The sequence below is a fragment of the Grampus griseus genome, assembly GCF_964374135.1.
Source record: "Grampus griseus genome assembly, chromosome: 8".
In the NCBI taxonomy this organism is placed as follows: Eukaryota; Metazoa; Chordata; class Mammalia; order Artiodactyla; family Delphinidae; genus Grampus; species Grampus griseus.
In genome coordinates this window covers 8,188,706-8,209,044 of record NC_139002.1, presented here as the reverse complement: position 1 = coordinate 8,209,044, position 20,339 = coordinate 8,188,706, and the positions used below count along the sequence as shown (strand labels likewise).

General features: G+C 54.5%; 1 protein-coding gene across 2 annotated transcripts in view; it reads left to right on the top strand.

Annotated features, from left to right (window-relative positions):
- The window catches only part of DCPS (decapping enzyme, scavenger), a 33,518-nt gene extending 14,650 nt beyond the window's left edge, over positions 1-18,868 (top strand). Inside the window, exons 3-7 of one of the 2 annotated variants that reach the window (XM_082660187.1) lie at positions 7,938-8,083; positions 13,937-14,050; positions 16,336-16,446; positions 18,308-18,595; positions 18,701-18,868. In XM_082660187.1, the coding sequence (XP_082516313.1) occupies positions 7,938-8,083; positions 13,937-14,050; positions 16,336-16,446; positions 18,308-18,574 (638 nt within the window). In that variant the 3' untranslated portion in view covers positions 18,575-18,595; positions 18,701-18,868. Of the gene's footprint in view, positions 1-7,937; positions 8,084-13,936; positions 14,051-16,335; positions 16,447-18,307; positions 18,653-18,700 lie in introns of those variants that run through there. The other variant, XM_082660186.1, reaches the window with a different exon arrangement.
- The last annotated feature ends 1,471 nt before the right edge of the window (positions 18,869-20,339 follow it).

Genomic DNA, 20,339 nt, shown 5'->3' with positions numbered 1-20,339 from the left:
CAGTACAGGTTTGTTAGGAGAAGGCCTGGAAGAGGAAGGCCCTGTAGCAGGGAAAGCACTATTGCATAGAGGAGTCAGACTTCTTAGGTTTAATCTCAGCCCCACCACTTCACTAGTTGTATGACCTTGGGTAAGTTACTAACCTCCCTGGGCTTCAGTTTTAAGGGGTGGCTTATTTTTCTGTTTTTAATATATTTGTCATGAAGTGATCCATATTTGTTTTAGAAAATGTAATGAATACCCAAAAAAACTAATTTTAAAAATTACAGTTACACACATCTCCACTGCCCAGAGATAACGTCCCATCTTGGAATATGTCCTGAATTTCGGACTTCTTTCTGTGTGTGCTTATGTATATGCAGTTGTACACGCACACACATCCGTAAAGTGGCATACATTCTGTTCTGTAGACTGTACTGTGAGGGCCCAACACGTGTCAGGTGCTGTTTCCGGCACAGTACACCCAGTGTGCAAAACAGAGTCTTTGCTCTCAAGGAGCTGATGTCCAGTTGGAGGAGAGGAACCGTAAATAACAAATAGGTCAAGAGTCAGTAAACGGCTAAGAAGAAAAATAAAGCATTAGAAGGGAGACAGAAGGACAGGGACCTGGGCTCCAGTTAAAAGGGGCCAGTTCACGTGCCCACCTGTTTCCTTTAAAACCCTCACGAGAAATGGCATGAAAGGACTTCCCTTTAAAGAAAATTAACCCATAAAGACTAGAGGGAGAGGAGACAAACCAAGGAAGCGAAGGGAGGAGGAACTGACGTGGCAGGTTTGAGAGGGGAAACCTGAGCCAGCCGAGGGGAATCTGAGCCTCGGCTGCCAAAATCCTCTTTCCCGCTTCACAGGACTGGTAACTGCTCCTTCCAGAGATGGATCTAGAGATTCTAGGTGCCGGTGAGGGTGCGGTGATGGTACCAAAACGTAGAAGGTTAAGTGGAAGTCAGCACGTTTAGTGTTGAGATGACCCCTGGCCACCTTCCCTCCAGCCACCTGCTTCTCTTCCTCATCGCTCAGAATGCTGCCTGCCAGGTTCCTACCTCCACGTAGGAAACTGGAAGAATCATGTGGGGAATCTGACCAGCCCAAGAGAAAAGACTTAAGTTCTCGAGGGCTCCATCATGCGAAGGAGTAGCCCGATGATCCTAAAAGGAGGCTCCAGGTGAGCGCTCGTGTGTCCGCAGGCTTGCCGCCAGCGACTCAGTGCTCTACTCTTAACATATGAGTGAGTGGACAAACCAGGTGGCAGACTTTTGAGTAATGCCTCAGTTAAAAAAGAAAGGACAAGGAAAAGGAAGGAAAAGAAAGAGACGGAGGAGACAGAAACTACGCAGGGAGAAGGAATTTTCAAAGACTATCATTAATCTCAGAGAGAAATTATGGTATATAGAAAGCAAAAGAACAAGATACTATCAATAAGGAAGTTTTTTTTAAAGCTCTTAGAAATTAAAAATACAGCAGAAATGGGACTTCCCTGGTGGTCCAGCAGGTAAGACTCCACGCTCCTAATGCAGGGGGCCTGGGTTTGATCCCTGGTCAGGGAACTAGATCCTGCACGCCACAACTAAAGATCCCATGTGCCGCAACTAAGACCTCATTGCAGCCAAATAAATAAATATTTTTAAAAATTCAGCAGAAATGAAAACAGAAGAGAAGATGAAACATTCCTGAAAAGTAGAGCAGAAAGACATAGAGCTGGAAAATGGGAGAGAAAAAAAACTACAAGATGAATCAAAGAAGTTAAATATGCAAGTAGTGTTCCAGAAGGAAAGGGCAGAGAAAATGGGGAGGAAAATAATCAAAGAAATGAGTCCCAGGACTGAAGAACATGATTTTCAAGATTGAAGGGGCCTGACACTTACCCAGCTCGATGGAGGAAAATAAACCCGCTCCAAGACCCATCAACACCATCAGGACACGGGGGACAGCGGGGAAAAAACCGGTGAGTACAAAGGTTTGGGGATCAGAATGACCTCAGGCTTCTTAGCAGCATTGCAGTCTAGACGGTCACAGAGCAGTGCTTTCAGACTTGGAGGGTCATTGCTATCCATCCTAGAATTCTTTAGCCAAGCGCTTAATTAAGTGCGACAGTAGAATAAAGACATTTTCAGGTGTTCCAAGTCTCTAAATGTATCTCCCTTGCGCCATATCTCTGGACGCATCTTGAGTTTGTACTTTAATGCCGTGGTTTTTTTTTTTAATTTCTTTATTATTTTTGGCGGTGTTAGGTCTTCGTTGCTGTGCGCAGGCTTTCTCTAGTTGCGGCAAGAGGGGGCTACTCTTCGTTGCAGTGCACGGGCTTCTCTTGTTGTGGAGCACCAGCTCTAGAGCCCGCGGGCTTCAGTAGCTGAGGCCCGTGGGCTCAGTAGTTGTGGCTCGTGGGCTCTAGAGCGCAGGCTTAGTAGTTGTGGCGCACAGGCTTAGTTGCTCTGTGGCCTGTGGGATCTACCCAGACCAGGGCTCAAACCCGTGTCCCCTGCATTGGCAGGCAGATTCTTAACCACTGCGCCACCAGGGAAGCCCAGGGCCGTGGTTCCTGATGTATGGTCCTTGGCCCGGCGGCAGCAGCTGCATCTGGGGACTTGTTAGAAATGCAGATTCTTGGATCGCACCCCAGGCGTCCTGAGTCAGGTGGTTCTGATGCACACTGAAGCTTGAGAAGCACTGCTTCAGTAAAATGAGGACATACATGTGAAAGAGGAAGATAATGGATCCGGGAAACAAGGTACCCAGCACAAGAGAGGGGGCGAGGGCAGTGCTCGGAGCTCCCAGGCCACAGCTCTGCGCGGGGCACCCGCAGGCTCCGTGAACACACTGTTGCTCTTGTGCCTGATGAGTTGTAACATCAAGAGGAGATTTTTATAAAAAGGGAAGTGGATGTGGGGATGAATTAGTGACAAGTTTATAGAAAAGAAAACAAAAAAGTAAATACTAACTCTGTATACCAAAAATTGTGCTGAAAAGGAAAAACAGTCATAGTGTACTCTTCAGCAGTAGACAGCATTTACATCATCATAATGATATTGATGTTGAGTACTGATTTACCCAAAATTGTGATCTGGTTGTGTTGTGAGGATGGGGTAGAAAAAGCGTGTGTGCACATGCGTACTCGCGCTCTTTTGGTATAGAGTTGGTGAAAAAGCTAAATCCTTACCTTCCATAATGGGAGGTTAATGAATAATAATAAAACTGAAAAATCAAGGTGGAACGAGTTATAAAAATGTTTGTAATTTGGAACTATGGAAGTATGAAAGCAAGGAAATGGCCGGAAGAGTTGAAAATGGTACTCAGAAAGGAGCAGAAAACATAAAAACAAGCTTTGTTTGACTTTTAACCTATGTGCAAACACACCTTAAACTAAAAATAAAAGCAAAGTTTGAAGAAGCATGACGAATAGGAAGCCCTTTTAAGGAATGTCAGGGATGCTCTCAATAGGTTGTGAACATTCTTGAGGTGTTGGTTTTGGAGTTGATTTTTTTAAGAATGCCAGGAGGAGGGCAGGGTCAGGAAGTCCCTTGTTGCTTCTGTAGCTACTGGGAGAAGCTTCTGGGCTGGGAGGTTCCAGGTACTTCTCATCCTGGGTAGGTGGCCCCTTAAGTCAACTTGCTAAACGGTTTGGCAGAGAGGGCGCCAGGCGGAGGGTGAAGCCACGTCTGCTGACCTGCGCGGCTGGTACGTGGTGCCGAGGCTGATGCCCAGCGCTGAGCCTCAGCTTCCTCGTGTGTGACGCGGGGACCAAAGTCATACCCGTCTCACACTGGCTGTGGGGAGTGAGTGGGTACATATGCATGCAGGGCTTAGGACAGTGCCTGGCACCTCCACTGGCAGTTAGCACCCAGGGTCTAGAGAGTACCAACACGTTTTTATTCAACTTTATATTTCGAAAAAATTTTTCAACCTTACAGAAGGGCTGTAAGAATAGTACAAAGAACTCCCTTAAAAAGCCCTTCACCTCTTGTTAACATTTGGCCACGTTTCCTTTTTCTCTCTCCACATACACATATAATAATATTTTGTTACTATTCGCTCTGTTATTGAAAAGTAAGTTGCAGACGTGGTAGCCCCTCAGTGCTGAGCACGCCAGTGTGTGTCTCCTAGGAACCAGAGTAAAATGATCAATTTTGGGAACTTCCACATTTATACAAAGCCATTATGTGTGTGGAGACCATTATTAAATCTTGCCAGTGTTTCAGTACCCCCTTTCAAGCAGGAATCTCCCGCACACCCCCGTCCTGCCCTCGTCCAGGATCCAGTCCAGTCCCTAGCGCCCTGTAAGCTGGAGCAGTCCCTCAGCCCTAACTCTGACACTTGGGAAGCGCTGTGAAGCCACTTGTTCCGTAGAGCGTCCCTGGGTTTGGGAGGAGGATGTCGCCTCGCGATTGGATGCAGGTTATGCGCTTTGGCGGGCACACCACGGCACAGCCCAGGAGGCCCAGGGCGTCCGTTCATCCCGTGAGGAGTGATGTTCACTCCAGTCACTTTGTGTCCGCCTCTGTAATTAATAAGTAATCTCTGAGGAGATGTTTTTGAGGCCCTGAGTGGATGTCCTCTTCCCCGACGTATTTTCACCCGATGGTTTGAGCATTTATCGGGCATTGACTCTCGCCCAGATTCCTCGTGAAGCTCAGTTGCAGGTCATTTGGATAAACACCAGAGTTTGCTTTTGGCTGCCAGTGAGAAACTCAGCATTGGGAAATATATTGACCTTTTTTTTTTTTTTTTCCAGAGAGGTTTTATTCCATTTGGGACAAGAAATGCTCTTCCTGGGTTTAAGGTCTAAAAAGGCCAGATTCATTTTTTCATTTGTTCAGTATTTGTTGAGTACCTGCTGTTTACCAGGCGCTCTTCCAGGTGCTGGGGATAAAATGATAAAACAAAATTTTAAGGTAGACAAAAATCCCTGTCCTCCAGGGGAGTCCGTCTAACGGGGGAATCAGACAGTAAATATGTCCTCCATCGTCAGGCAGTGAGGGGTGAAGGAGGCAGGGTGTGGGGAGGTAAGGGGTGCCTCTCTAGTCGGGCCGTCTGGGAGCTGGCCTTTGGACGGAGGCCTGAGGGAATGAGACGGGGCAGCAGGTGTGAGGCCTAGAGGTGGGAGTCGGTGGGGAGTGTAAGGGGGTCTCTGTGGCTGGGGCAGAGACGGCCGGGGGAGAGTGGCGGTCAGTGGGCTTGGAGCAGGGCCTGGGCGAGACTGGAGGGGCATCCCTACCCTGATGCCAGCAGCGAGGATCTAACCGAGGCCAGGCGAGGGGTGACTGGCTCTGGCAGGGCTCAGAGTGCAGCAAGGTGCGCCTCGTCCAGGCAGGCGGGTCTCAGGAAAGGAAACAGGACGGCAGAAAGTGAGCAGTTGGAAAGTGCCTTTTTTTTTTTTTTTTTTTTTTTGCGGTACGCGGGCCTCTCCCTGCTGTGGCCTCTCCCCTTGCGGAGCATAGGCTCCTGACACGCAGGCTCAGCGGCCATGGCTCACGGGCCCAGCCGCTACACGGCATGTGGGATCTTCCCGGACCGGGGCACGAACCCACGTCCCCTGCATCGGCAGGCGGACTCTCAACCACTGCGCCACCAGGGAAGCCCCGGAAAGTGCCTTTTTAGTTTTCCCTGCTGCCGGGGGGAGGGCAGGAGGGGCCGCTTCCCAGGGCTCTGCGGCGGGGGCGGTCTGTGGCCAGCCTTGGCAGGCGGGCAAGCCCATCGGCCCCGTGGCTTTCCAGTCTGGAGCGGCCAGGGGCCCCCAGGCCGGGAGCCCAGGGCTGCGTGTGCATTGCCAGTGGGGCCGGGCTCTTCTCTAAGTTGTCCCAGCCCGTCTCCCCACCCGGAAGGAGCGCCTTTCTCCGCCTGCCCTGCCCAGGCGACACAAGGAGAGTAAGAGCCAGCATTGGAGGAGCACTTTTCCATGGGGGTGCAGGTGGAGGGCAGCTTCTAGAGGTTTCCCACCTGCTGCTCACTGGCTTCTCACGTGCCCAAGGTTCCACAGCCAGGATTTGAACCCAGGCTGATTGTTGCCAGCATCTCGTCCTTCCCCAGCAGGCTGCACTGCAAGGGCCAAGGTGCTGACATTCCCTCTATTTCAGCAGTCTCCTGTCTCCTGAGAGCTTGGTGTGCTTGACCTTTGATCTCTGGCCTGTGACCCTGGGCTGTTAGAGGGTGGTGGGAGTGAGAAGTGCCCAGAGGATTACGAGGAGACTTTGTGCCTCCCGTTCCAGGTCAGATCCAGAGATTCCTAGGAAGCGGGGTGACGTTTATTTAGCGCTTACGTGGGTCCAGTTGACATGCCTTGTTTAACGATAACAACGACTCTCTGTCAATTAGATTTTATGAGCACCATAAATAGATGAGGAAGCTGAGATTCAAAGATTAAATAACGCCCAAGGTGGCACAGCCAGGAAGGGGAGAGTCGTATGCCAGCCTGTGTCTCCATGCTGCGCTGCTCTGCTTGCTAGAGCTGACGGGCCAGGGGCCTCTGGTTCTACCAGGCATCACGCTCTTGGCATTGCGCCTTTGGACGCCCGCACTCAGCTGCTGGAAGACGATATGGGCCTTCAGGCAGAGGTGGAAAGAGCAGGCTTCAGGGCGGGAAGACCATGGTTCCAGTCCTGTCTCTGCCCCATCCCACAGCGTGGTGTCGAATGAGTCTGGAATCCCTGTGAACTCTTTTTACCCACCTGTGAAATGAGCATGAAAATCGCCTATGTCCTCAGACCTAGGTTGGTAGTTCTGGGTATGTAGGTGAGTCTGAGCATTTCCTGGAGTGTCCGATGCCCCTGCTGGGCCGCTCCTCTCAGGGACCTCTCTGGGAGAGCACATGTGAATCTAGAGTCAGGGAGGACTTGGGTCCTTTGAGAAACATCCCAACTGATTTTAAGACAACATTTTCCTTCCCTGCTTTTAAGATCTATGTTGAAGATGTTGTAGCAGATGTTAAGAGAAACAGGAAAAAGGACTCAACCAAAACCGGGTGGTGTTTTACTAGGACCCCAGCCTAGAGTCTCTTTAGGGACACTGCCAGGTTTCCTTGTGATGGAAACGGTGCTTCTCAACTGGGGGCAGTTTTATCCCCCAGGGGCACTTGGCAATGTCTGGAGGCGTTTATGGTTGTCACAACTGGAGAGAGGGTTTAACTAGCATCCCGGTAGAAACCTGCAATGCTGCTAAACGGCCTGCAATGCACGGGACAGCCCCACAGCAAAGAATGATCTAGGTGGAAATGTTGACGGTGCCAAAGTCAAGACTGGGTAACCCTGGGTTGAAAATAGCCAGTATTTATTATGTGTTAGACATTGTTGTTCTAAGAGCTCCACAGGTATTAACTTGCTAATCCTCCCAACCCTATGACATACGAGCTATTATCACCCTCAGCTGACAGATGGAGAAGTAGGGGCACAGGGAGGGTAAACACCTGGACTGGGGCAGGGGTCCCAAGTGAGGAGCAGGCAGAGCCAGGACTTGGACCCTGATGGTCCAGCCCCAGAGTCTGCGCCTTCAGCCACTGTTGTGCTGCACTGCTCTGCGTTAAGGAAGCCGCTTGGCTTTTTTTTTTGGCCACTCTGCGCAGCATGTGGGATCTTAGTTCCCCGAACCCGTGCGCCCTGCAATGGAGGCGCGGAGTCTTAACCACAGAAACGTTTTATTCCTGTGCCTAGAAAATAAGAGGGAAGGGCTAGGGTTAAGGGTGATGAGGGGCCTAGTGACCCATCAGTGAAAACCGTACATTTTCCAGATTCCGAGTGTGGTTCAGGTCATGAATTTAATGGCACGAGGCACCTCGTGGGAGTGGGTCGTGGGTGAACATAACTTCTTAGTCTTTGGCTCCCTTCACTGGGGAATCAAAGAGAAACCGGGCCCATCCTTTCCGTGGTGCCTGTCAGGGTCAGAGTGTGGCAGAGTGTGGCAGTGTGGAGAGAGTGGCTGACTGTGGCCTGGGCTGTGTTGTGTCATTGCAGACGTGAAGACAACCGTGGTTTACCCTGCCACAGAGAAACACCTGCAAAAGTACCTGCACCGGGACCTCCACCTGGTCCGGGAGACGGGCGACGATTACAAGAACATCACCTTACCGCACCTGGAGTCCCAGAGCCTCAGCATCCAGGTACTGGCCGCCACGGCCTGGGCCAGCCCCGCGGGTCAGATTCGGAGTGCTCTCCCCACGGCCAGTGTATCTTCTCAAGCATCTGTCGAGGTGGTACCAGGGTCCAGCGCTCTCCCACAGCACAGGCCACGGGACACAGCAGAGAGTACAGCGGCGCCCCTGCCTTCACAGAGCTTACCTCCTTGTTCAGGTGTCGGCGCGTGAATATATAAGTAACCACACAAAACATGAGATTGTGAGTGCTGTGGAGAAGAATAAGCAGGATAGATGGCATAGACAGTGCCGGGCTGAGGCTGTCGCTGTTTCATAGAGGATAGTCACCTTCGTTGATAAGGGAATTGACAGCGGTCTTGGGCATGCCGCCGAGGCACTCGGGGATCTCAGAGCAGTCCAGTTCGTGGAAACAATTTCTAAGTACTCTACAGTAGCCTTGATACGGTCTCAGAATGGCTTGCCCTGGCCGGGGGTCTGTGAACGGTAAAGACGGGTGCTGGTTAGGCCTCCTCATCCAGACTCTTATCCCTGGTTTCACCCACAGCAAACCAGCCTCCGGGAGCTGAGTCACAGGGTAGAAACCCCCTTCCCTTGCTGCCCTGCATCCATTGCAGGGGGCAGGCGCGGGGGTTGGCGCAGGGCCTCTTCTCCCAGGGCGATGGCCATGGGTTGGGAGCGTCTTCGAAGTGTCTGCAGCAACTGGGCCAGGTGCAAGGCCATTTCGCTAAGACATCCGACTTCTTGGGTCTGTGCCCAGCACCAGCCAGAGCCTCTGCCTGGAATTGGTCCCACGTGCACGCTCAGAGATAATGTGGTGCATCAGGCGTTCTCCTGTAGAGTGTCTCTACACACTCCACCCGAGATGCAGGCTGCGGTGGTGTGGGACGTAGTGTGGGAAGCTCACAGCCGTTTGTCCCGGAGGAGGGAGGGTGTCCTGTCTGTGGGGTCTCGGGAGGTGGATTGTGCCTGGGAGGAGGAAGGACAGGAGGTTGACAGGGCTTGCAGGGGGTCCCCTGGGGAAGACCCAACCCAGCTGTTAGCCGTGGTCCCCTGCACATTATTTGCACAAGGCTCCTCTAACTCACAGTGGCTTGATTTTTTCCTTTTTTTAAAAGAAGTCCCAGCACTTGCTCTGTCTTCTAGGTAGAAGGGAAATATGTCTCCATCTTCCTAGACTGTGTCTAAGATTGCGGGGGGATGTCCTGGAATGTGTGTTCTGCTGCACTGGTTGCACGTATGTGGGATTCAAGAGAGGAAGCCTGTAATACAGCTGGTATGAGTCGTATATATACCTTCTTATAGACCATTATGCAGATCCTCTTGGGAAATAATAACCCCTCTGCTCTACCAACTTCTGCTTGACATGAGCATTCATGTATTCTTTTTTTTTTTTGGCCACACTGCATGGCTTGTGAGATCTTAGTACCCCAACCAGGGATCGAACCCAGGCACACAGCAGTGAAAGCGCCAAGTCCTAACCACTGGACTGCCAGGGAATTTCCCATGTATTCTTTCTCGGCTGTTTCTAGCAAGTTTACAAGCACCCAGCTTAATTGGCAATAGTCATTGTATTTATTGAGCATCCCCTATGTACCAGGCCCTGTGCTAGGCTCTGGAGGGTCACCAAGATAAACACTGGTAACGTCCCCACGGTCTTGTAAGGAAGATAGGCATGCAACCTGGTAACTGCAGTATAATGGGATGAGCACTTTGACGGTCTATACACGAGGTACAGTATCGACACAGAAGGGGAGTGATCAGCCCAGACAGTGGGGGGCTTCACAGGGGAGAGGATCCTCCAGTTGGGTCTTAAAGGACAAAGAGAAGTTTGCCAGCTGGAAGAGGCAGACAGGGCATTCCAGGCAGAGGGCCGAGCACGTATAGGGGCACAGAGGACTGGACCCATTTGATGCATTTTGGGAACGGGCAGGAGAAGGCAGGTGGGGGCCACAAAGGGGCTTGTGCACTTTGTCCAGGAGACCAGGAGTTCCCACACCTTGCTGCTCGTCAGGATGGCCTGGTTAGATGTTTTTAAATACAGAGCACAGGGCCCTCCTCCATATCTACTGAGTCAGAATGGAGCTGGGAGTAGAGCTGGGAAATCCGCATTTAAAAAAATCTTTTTGTTCTAATGATCGTCAGATTTGTGGGCGATTGCCAAAGCGATGAGCGTCCTGTTAAAGGTTTGAAGCATGTGGGTAACGTGATCAGATTTAAAGAATCATTTGGAAGTTGTGAGAGTAGAAGAAGGAGGAAGACTGAACCGAGGCAGAGGCGGCGGGGAGCTTCCCTTGCGATTAAGGCGTAGACGTGGGTGATTTGGAGCAGTGAGGGAAGGGCCTGGGGTGAGTCCAGGGGTAGCTTGGGCGATGAATGGTACAGAGTCGGATTGTTAGCCAGCACGGGGGCGTGGGCAGCGGAGTGGTTTACGTGGAGGACGGTGAGTTAGTTTGTCACTTCTTGGAACTCACGAGGTGACAGAACAGCGACTGTCCTAAGCATTTTACAGGCATCGTATCTTCACAGCAGGCCTTTGGAGACTGGCTTCAAAGCCAGGCGGTCTGGCCCCAGCGTCTGTGCTCTAAGCCAACTACCCTATTTGACTGCTCAAATTTGAGGTGCTTGTAATTTCCCAGTAAAAAAAATGCGGTGGGGTGTCTGCATCTGGAGCCTTGGAGGCTGATTTGTGAGTCATCTGATCAGGGCTTCTGCGTCGGCCCAGGGTTTGGACTCTAGTCCTGCCGCCCCGCAGCCTCGCGATCTCATCCTTCATTTCTGAGTCCCAGTCTCCTTGTCTGGAAAATGTGACCGACGGCACCTCCCTCCTGGGGTCCCAGTGGAAGTTGAGAGCCGTGCCACATATCATGTGCCTGCTGCCATTTCCAGCACAGAAAAGGCGCCAGAGTGGTGGCCGCCGTTGCCCACACAGGTAGCCGTTCCAGGGAGGACGGGAGAGTGTGGGGCTGAGACGCAGGCAGGGGAGGGGCGGCTGGAGGAGAGGGGCCAGCAAAAAAGAGCAGGAGGATAGTGAAGAGGGGGCTCGGGGAGAGGGGCTCCTGGGTCAGTTGCCAGTGTCACCTACAGGAAAGAAGTCGTGCCGGGTGCGTCCAGAAGTGGCCAGCACCCCCATATCGTCTGCGGGGCCGAGGCTCCCGGGCTTGCTTTCCCAGCGTGTTACTCTCCGTTACGTCACCCCTATGATTCATGTGGACTTTGTTCCCTGGCTTTCCTCCCTCTCTCATCTGGGCTGAGACATCCTGTATATTCAGACCTCTCCCGGCTCTCCCAGAGGCCTTACCCATGTGGCCTGCAGCCTGGGCTCTGGGGCCGGACTCTGGGTCGGAATGTGTGAACTTGGGTGAACTTCCTTGCACCTACCTCTTCCTTCCCTGCAATATGGGGACCCCGACAGTGCCCACCTTACGGGCTTGCCGCACAGGGTGGTCCCGTGAGATAGGCTCATCACAGCACACCTTCCCAGCCCTCACGTGCCCTTCCGGCCCCACACGTGGTCCCCTCGGCGCACCTCCTTTGCTCTCATCCGCTTTCTTTTTTGCCTTTCCACAGTCGGTCTTGTAGCCTCGGGCAAGCCCAGCCTGACCTCCCCTTGGAGCCTTCCCAGTGCCTTCCCTGTTCTCCGTTTCCTCCCTGGGCAGGGCTCTGTGTTGGGCACTTTCACACGCATTTTCTCACTTACAGTTCGCACCACAACCCTCACTTGGGGGTGTTATTAGATCCTCTTGAGGAAGGAGGAAACCAAGGCTTAGAGAGATGAAATCACTTTTTTTTTTTTTTAAGATGCTAGTTCTTTATGTATTTATTTATTTTGGGCTGCGTTGGGTCTTCGTTGCTGTATGCGGGCTTTTCTCTAGCTGTGGGGAGCGGGGGCCTTCGTTGCGGTGCGTGGGCTTCTTAGTGCGGTGGCTTCTCTTGTTGCGGAGCACGGGCTCTAGGCGCGCGGGCTCAGTAGTTGTGGCTCGCAGGCTCTAGAGCGCAGGCTCAGTAGTTGTGGCGCACGGGCTTAGCTGCTCCACGGCATGTGGGATCTTCCCGGACCAGGGCTTGAACCCGTGTCCCCTGCATTGGCAGGCGGATTCTTAACCACTGTGCCACCAGGGAAGTCCCAGATGAAGTCACTTTGCCAGCGTGCAGCTAGTTAGTGGTGGAAGTGAGAGATGAGCCCAGTCTTGTTGGGCTCCAGAGTCTGTTCATTCTCTCCCAGACGACATGTTGTTGCTTTCCAGGCGGAGGCAGAGCTGCTTATCTGTGGGCAAAAGCAGGGCCCCAGGGAGGCTGGGCCACACCAGGGCTCTCCACGCAGGGACACCATCCCCTCCCTCCCATTTATTTTTGGGAAGTTTCAGGTCAGGATCCAGCTGGCTTTTTTTCTCCAGTAGCACATTCTTAGAGAGAGTTCCAGTCAGAGAGGACATTCTGACTGGAATGTCCCTCCCTGGAATGTTCTCCACCTGCTGGGCTGTGCATCGCTCTGGCCTCAGTGCTGCATGAGGAAGCCACTGCTGGGCGGCCCCCCGACTCCACCCAACAAGTGGCACTGCCAGGCTCTTCTTGACCATATTGTGACCGGGCTGTGGGTCTTACCAGGGGGTCTGGGAGGCCCAGATTGTCCCAGGCAGGTTTTCTCTGCCTCCTCGCTCTGCATCTCAGACAGTTGCACTTGGCCTTGGCCCTGCTGGCTGACAGCAGAGGATGTGGACTCGGCGGGGCATGGGGGAGGATGTGTGTAGCCCTGGCCCTCACTGACACTGCTGCACCAGCGTTCCTGGTGGTGGGCAGAGGAGCCCTCCGCTGGCCTGGCCGTGTTGGCGCCCTGGCCTCCCATCCACCGCTCGGGCAGCTTAAGGCCCTTCGTGACTGCGGGGCAGAAGGGGCAGCCGTATGAGCCCAGCTCCTGCCCTCTCTGTGGCTCTCCAGCAGGGTTCGCTCTCGGATTTCAGGCACAGAGTTCACTGGCCTGGAAGGAAGTCGTGTTGGCAAAGGGCTCTCAGACCTCTGGGGAAGTGGAGAAGAGCCGGGGCTGGGGGGTTGGATCCCCGTGAGAACAGGGGCCTTCTTATCTTAACCTCCCTGCAGGCTGGCTTCTTCAGAGAGGCCTCCAGGACCTTAATGGTAAAGTGATGCCCTTGGGATTCACACAGCGCCCAAGGAAGGGTCCTCTGAAGACTGTTGACAGCAGCTAATCAAAGGGCGTGAGAGAGCTGGCAGCCTGGGGTTAACAGGAAAGGTCTGTGTAATCGCCTCTCCACGTGGCGTTTGTTCCGCTTTGTCATGAAGGGTGCATGTCAGCTGGGTCCCCAGGTGGGGCAGCGGTGCTAACCCCAGCCCTCACAAGGATCCCAGCAGGCTGAGAAACCCAGCACACTAACTTCTAGAACCTGAGCCTTTCCCCACCCTGGTGTGTAGCGGACTTCCTCTGCAGAAGAAACTCCCAGCCTGACTCTCTGCCCGTGGTCCTGAATAAAGTGGGACAGGGCCCGCCCATGGGACGCTTTTCCCGTGTCCTGTGGGCAGTGGAAGGGGCGGCTACAGACCAGGCCTGTGAGGCCAGAGCAGAGCACATGCACAGTGCCGGCCAGGAACCGCCTGAAGAGATGGCCCTGTCTGAGTTGCCGTGACCCCTGTGGGGATGGCTGTAGTCGGAGAGGGGAGGTCCCTTCCGGACCCCCAAGAGTAGCTCCCCGGAACAGGACAGCCTGAGTGTCGGTCCCCCGAGCATAGTGGCCCTTTCAGACTTGGCTGTCCTTCCTGGGGAGACCTGAGAGCCTACCTGGCCCACTGTGGGGTGTCTCTCAGGGAAAATGACTGGTCTGTGAACCCCCTCTCTCCCCTTCCTTCCAGTGGGTGTACAATATTCTCGACAGGAAGGCTGAAGCCGACCGGATTGTTTTTGAGAATCCAGACCCCTCTGATGGCTTTGTCCTCATCCCTGACCTCAAGTGGAACCAGCAGCAGGTAAGGGATTTCGTGCTGGGCCTCTCTGGTCTCTGAGTGCCCTGCTCCAGGCCGCTGGGCCTCCTTAATCCTGCCCTTCCTCCTCATGTTGCTCGCTCTCTCTAAGCAGATTATAATTAACCAAAGGGGAGGCCTGAGTTCTCTGCAGTGGGAGCACCTAAAACAAATGTTTACACTTTAATGGGCCAGTTAAAGCCTCTTTCTGGCTCACCTCCCACCCTGGGGGTGAGGATGGGGCAGTGTTTGCATCCATGACCTCGCGGGCTGTTCCTTTACCAGCCAAGCTGGGGAGCTGCACCCTCACTTCCAGGAGCACCTGGAGCCCTGAGGTGGACGGTTCACCCTCTCCCCGCGCCCTGGATACCGGCAGATCCAGGCAGGCCCATGGTCTGCAACACTGGCCGGCAGAAAGTAGGGTGACTGACCCAAGGAGTCCCCTGCACTACCCAAGCCACAGAGGAGGCCTCCGGTGGCCCAGGGCCACCCCCCTCCTCCAAGCCTCTCAGCTCTGCTGCCTGGCCCCCTAGCGGCCCCTGCCCTGACCTTCTTGAGAGCAGCTTTCCCGGGAGCCGTCTTCACTCACACCGCCCCTCCTGTCCTCTGCAGCCTCTGGCCGCCTTCTCTCCTCCTTCCTCACCTCACTGTGAGGCCCATCACCGGTATCTCTGGGCCGGGGCCCTTTGGCTGCCTGCAGGAAATGCAGGGTCACGTCTGATCCCAAAGAATGGGTTTGTTTTCCTTCCCTCGCCCATCCCGTGAGCTGATACCCGGCACAGCCTTCATGCTTCACTCGATGCCAGTGGAGCAGAGAGGTGTGATTTCATGTCATGTTTGGGATTCATCAGCAGATACCATCTAAAATAAATGCTACTGTTATTTGGAAGTCCTGTGACAGTGACACGTGGAACAGCTGAAGACACCCACAGACATGCACACACACTCCAGGTTCAAGCAGTTTTATTTCCTACTTCTCCTTGGGCCCCTAGCTAGTGCGAGAGTCCTGGACACAGGCCATGAGAAGGAAGAGCCCAGAAGGGACTTGTAGGCAAAACGGAGGCCTGGGTGGGCACAGCTTAGCCATCTGCCGGGAGGTTCCCACTGGGCTCATCTGTAGCAGGTCTGGGGCAGAAAGCCTGGATTCTTACGGCCCTGGAGGAGAAGAATGTGTATGGCATGGAGAGACTGTTGGCATGAAGAGGCACAGTTGGACATCCTGCACCATATGGAAAATGTCATTCTAAGTTTTTAAGTTGGGGCCCTTGGGGATTTGGTTGGGTGACTCATGGTCCCCAGATTATCTTACTGAGGAATCTCGCAGCTCAGATTGCAGGGCTGAGGGCTGCTGGGTTCTCTCCATGCCTTGGCCCTTGGAGCCCTGGTGTCTGGGGCTTGCCTTGCACGAGGATGTGAAACTGGCCAAGGCCAGGGTTTGGGTAAGCAGGGACGGCTGGGAGGGTTTTCTGGGCAAGAGGAAGAGTCCGTTTGCTCTTCTCTGGCTCAAGACCTTGTTGGCCTTGGGTCTCAGGACTGTTGTGAACTCCAGGTCCTCAGCAAGGCAGTGTTCAGGACGGATGACAGGAAGGGCCGTCTGTGAGCCCTGTGAGATAGGGGAAGGGAGGAGAGGGTGAAGCCGTGGTGGAGCTCACTGCCCCGCTGGCCTGAGGCTCCCTTCAGCCCCCCACATGCCTCTTCACTTCCTCGCCTGCCTCTGATTCCAGGCACATGGAGTTGTTTACTCTCCCACTTAGATGCCCTAGACTTTCTTGCCTCTGAGCCTTTGCTTTCCTCTACCTCAATGCCCTTTCTCCAAACCCTACCTCTTCTTCAAGACCCGGGTGCCCTGCCTTCTCTTCTAGGAAGCCTCTCGGGATCCCCCTAGCTAGTCTGTCCTTCTTCCTCCTGCACTCGTATCACCGTATGTCTTACAGCAGTTACTTCTGTGCATGCGATTAGACCATAAGAGTTGTGCTTGGCATTTTCTTGAACCTCCTTCCCGCCGCTCATTCCCCATCAGCTGTGAGTACGTAAATACTCTCGTGGTATTTTTTAGCAGGAAGAATGAACAGACGCTCTGCCCCTTAGACTGTCCCACTCACCTGGCCACGAGGACGCCCACGTTGCCTGGGGGTTGGTCCTGCCACGGGGTCCCTGGGATTGGCTGTGGCTGACACTGCAGGCCTTGGGGTGTGGGTGCTTCCTGGTTTCTGGGCGGAATTCCGGGATCGGCAGCCTCCCCGGCCCTGTCCCCTGCTGAGCCCGGTTTACCCCTGCCTGTCTCCGCACAGCTCGATGACCTGTATCTGATTGCCATCTGCCATCGCCGGGACATCAAGTCGCTTCGGGACCTCACCCCAGAGCACCTGCCACTGCTCAGGAACATCCTCCAGGAGGGGCAGGTGAGCTGCCGGGGCCGAATCTATGCCGGAGCCCAGGGCAGTTACACTCCAGTTCCATTGCGTTCCTGGGCCCCTTTCCTCACCCCTTCCAGAAGTCTGTCTCGTGAAAAGGGCTCCTCTCTGAATGCCCGTGCAGCGGCCCATGAAGGCTTTTAGGGGGCCTCCCGAGGCCCCTGTTCCTGGTCCTGCCCTGCCCTCTAGCTCTACTCTTAGCCCCCTTGCCTCACCCGACACGGGCTTCCTCAGCTCGGGTTCCCGCTTTTGCTCCCTGCCTGTGTCCAGCAGGTCACGTCTGGGATGCCCTCCCATCCCGGGGTTACCGCCCCGCTCACGACAGCCACATCATACCAGACGTGTTTCTCGGGTAGATGGTGCACGACCTGACGTGTGTCTGTGTCCCTCATCTACCCTGAGGGAAGAGACTGCATCCTCTAGCACCTGGCATTCTGGGATACTTTCTCTCTGGGAGATTTGCTGAATCGAATGAAATTAAAGAGTTGCTAAAAGGAGCCCTGGGGGCGAGGGGAGATGGGGGAAGAGAGTCTCGAGTCTTGGGTCCTGGTCCTGGTTCTGACGCTTTGACCTTAGCCCACTGGATGACCTCAGGCAGGTCACTTCACCTCTCTGGGCCTCGGTGTCTGGAGGGGGTCCTTATTCCTTCTGATTCCATTATTCTGTGGGCTTGGTCTCGGCCTGAGACATTAGAAGATGCGGCCTCCATGGCAGGCCTGCTGTCACCAGGGTGCCCAGCGGGGAAGAGGCTCCCCCCACCAGGTCAGGTTCAACAAGAGCTGCTGAGGCTCTGCCGCAGACCTGAAGGAGGGGCTGTGCTTGGGGCCACTCTCCCTTCACCTGCGGCCCCTCCCTGTCCTGTGCCAACTGCCTTCTGCCCTGCATGCCCACGTCACCATCCCCCTGGCTGCCTTTCTCTTTTCCCAGTAACTCGTTTCTCTACTGAAACAGCCTCTGGATGCAGAGCCCCTGGGAGATGCTGGGCCAGCACTTGCGCCTGCCCTGGCAGTTCCGGCAGCACCTCCCAGGAAGCGCTTTGGGTGCCCTGGTCCTGGTGTCACCCTGCTGCCGAGATCCCTGGGGGAGCGCCAAATGCAGAACAGAATACAATTCTAGGATGTATTCTGAGCACGCTGAGGCCCTGTCTTTTTCTCTTCACCGCTGCGGCCTCAGGGATTTGCCTACAGCGGAAATTAAGTCTCCTCTTAATTCCAAGCCTCGGAGGCTCCTGAAGGGGGTGTGGTAGAAAAAGCTCTACCCCTGAGCAAGGTTGGGGCAGGCAAAGGGAGCCAGGGCCGAAGGTGATGCTTTCCTCTTCCACCAGGAGCCCTGCAAGAATTTGATGATCCGATTATGACTCCCTGGTCTGTCCAGGGCAGCCCTGCTCGCGTCCCCTCCCCTATCCTTTCTCTGCCACCAAGCCCTTAGCTCTGCCGCAGCCCAGCTCCACTCTGCTCTATGCTGAAAGAGAAAACAAGGCCTCTTCCCACCTACTTGATGATACAAGTCTGGTAAATCATCCAGGGCAGGATGGTCCCCACAGTCTTGGAAACCTGGGCCTGTCCTTAGCACCGAGACTTCCTAGAGGCCCAGTGGCAACTGTGAGGAAGCAGGTGTTTTACCAGGTTGGAGCGGGGAAGCCGGATCGAGGCCACCGTCCCCATCCTTGGGAGAAAGAGCCTCCGCTTTGCTGCTGTCACCTGCACTTGCTGACTCCCAAGAATGGAAGACAGGGATCCGAAGCCAACAGCGGGTGGAGAGGCTGGTCGGGGCCGTGGGCAGGAGGGGGTTCTGGCGCCGGTGTGTGGGCAGCAGGGTGAGCCTCCCCGACCCTCCCCTTTCTTGCCAGGAAGCCATCCTGCAGCGCTACCAGGTGGCGGGAGACCGCCTTCGCGTGTACCTGCACTACCTGCCCTCCTACTACCACCTGCACGTGCACTTCACTGCCCTGGGCTTCGAGGCCCCTGGTGCGGGCGTGGAGCGGGCCCACCTGCTGGCCGAGGTGATCGAGAACCTGGAGCAGGACCCCGAGCACTACGGCCGCCGCACCCTCACCTTTGCCCTCAGAGCTGATGACCCCCTCCTCGCGCTCTTGCAGGAGGCCCAGAGAAGCTGAGTCGGAGAAGAGCACTGATGTGTATGGGGCGGGGGGGTCGGTGGGGTGGTGGGAAGGGCAGCCGGATTTTAGCACCAAGTGAATTTTTTTTTTTTTTTAATATATTTTCTACTGGTTTCTTTCCAGCATGAGAATAAACTATCGGTCTCATTCGGTGTGGACCCACGGTGTGGCCTGCTGGGGAAGCGGAGTGGGCAGAACCTCCCACTCCGGAGGGGGAAGGTCTTAAGAAGGGGGTGAGTGTCTGGGGGTCAGCCCCAGCTGGCCCGGAGGGCTTGGGGCTTTCTGTAGGCCCCCGTGCACCCGTCCTGGCTGTCTTCATATCCGGAATCCAGCTGAGCCTCCCTCTGCTTTCACTCCTTCCTGCTCTGCCACCACGGGGCGCTCTGCCTTCTTCCCACTTACTGTATCTCCACCTGTCTGGTGGGAGTAATCGATAGAGTCTTTCTGACAGTACTTCCTCTTTCTCTCCCCAGCATTGAGGTCACACTTCCCATGTGTGAGCCAATCCTGTTGATACACTGTTGTTGACAAGGATGGAGCATGGCCGCTCCTGGAAGTGGGAGGGCCTTAATAAGAGTCAGATGTTGCAAAGCCCAAGAAGCCTGCCTTTGCCTTGGCTTCTTGGTCAGGGAGTCCGTGGCCTTGAGTTTGTTATCTGGGCAGGAAGATACAGCAACTCGCAGGGAGCAGCCAGAAGATCAAATACAAACAGTGTCTCAACAGGGCAAAGTGACACGGTTGCAGTGGGGTCTGAAAGCCCTGAGGTTCTTGGATGCAAGGTATGACCAGCATCACAGAATAGAATAGAATGTCCATAGAGTCGCGAGGCCAGGAAGGGACTTCAGTGTCCAAGGCTATGGCCTGTAGGGAGCCATCAAGGGCTTATCTGGGAAGGTGGCACCTACCACTGCTCCAGCAGAACAGGGACTCGGGTGCAGGCGTTGACGGCATGCAGTTAAACACAGGAGGCTCTCTTCCCAGCCCAGCGGACAGATGTATCACACTGCTGGAGAGGGGCTGGCGTTTGCTCCTTAGCACGGGGCTGTGGGTTACTGGGTCTCGTTTCCTCAGGACACACTCTCAGGGGAGACAGGATGTGTGTCCCGCAAAGTGAAAGGAGGAGGAAAGCTGAAGCAGACGAGGGGGTAGCTCTTATTCTGCATCCCCTGGACTGAGCGCCAGGAGACTGGAGTCAGAGCCGAGCGCCACTCATTTGTTCCTTGCGTGTTTATTTAACACATACTACAGGCCAAGCGCTGCCCTAGATAGTGGTAAATGGTCTCTTCCTGGTGTCCACCCGAGGCGTCCTGAGCCTATTTCTTTGTCAAGGGGAACGGGGATGAGGATCCACTACGGAGTGATGTGCTGGGTGATCGTAAACCAACAGGGCAAAGTGACATGGTTGTGGTGGAGTCCAAAGCTTTGACTCGCTGATGGACTCAAGCCAGACAGTGTCCTAAGCGCTGGGGATACAGAGATGACTAAAAAGAAGCTCCCGGCCTCCGGGCTAGTGGGCGGACAGACGGTCCTCAGCCCGAGGGATGCAGAATGAGAACCACCCCCTCCTCTGCCTTGGCTTTCCTCCTGCCTTCCCTTAGCAGAACCCAGCATCCCGCCGCCCCGGAGAGAGCGTCCTGAGCAAGACGAGCAGCGCCAGCCCCCTCTGGCAGCGTGGACGTCCTTGTGTGTTTAGCCGCGTGCCCTCGGTGTGCGCGCCTGTGTCCCTGCTCTCCTGGAGGTAGATGTCACCTTCCCAGATAAG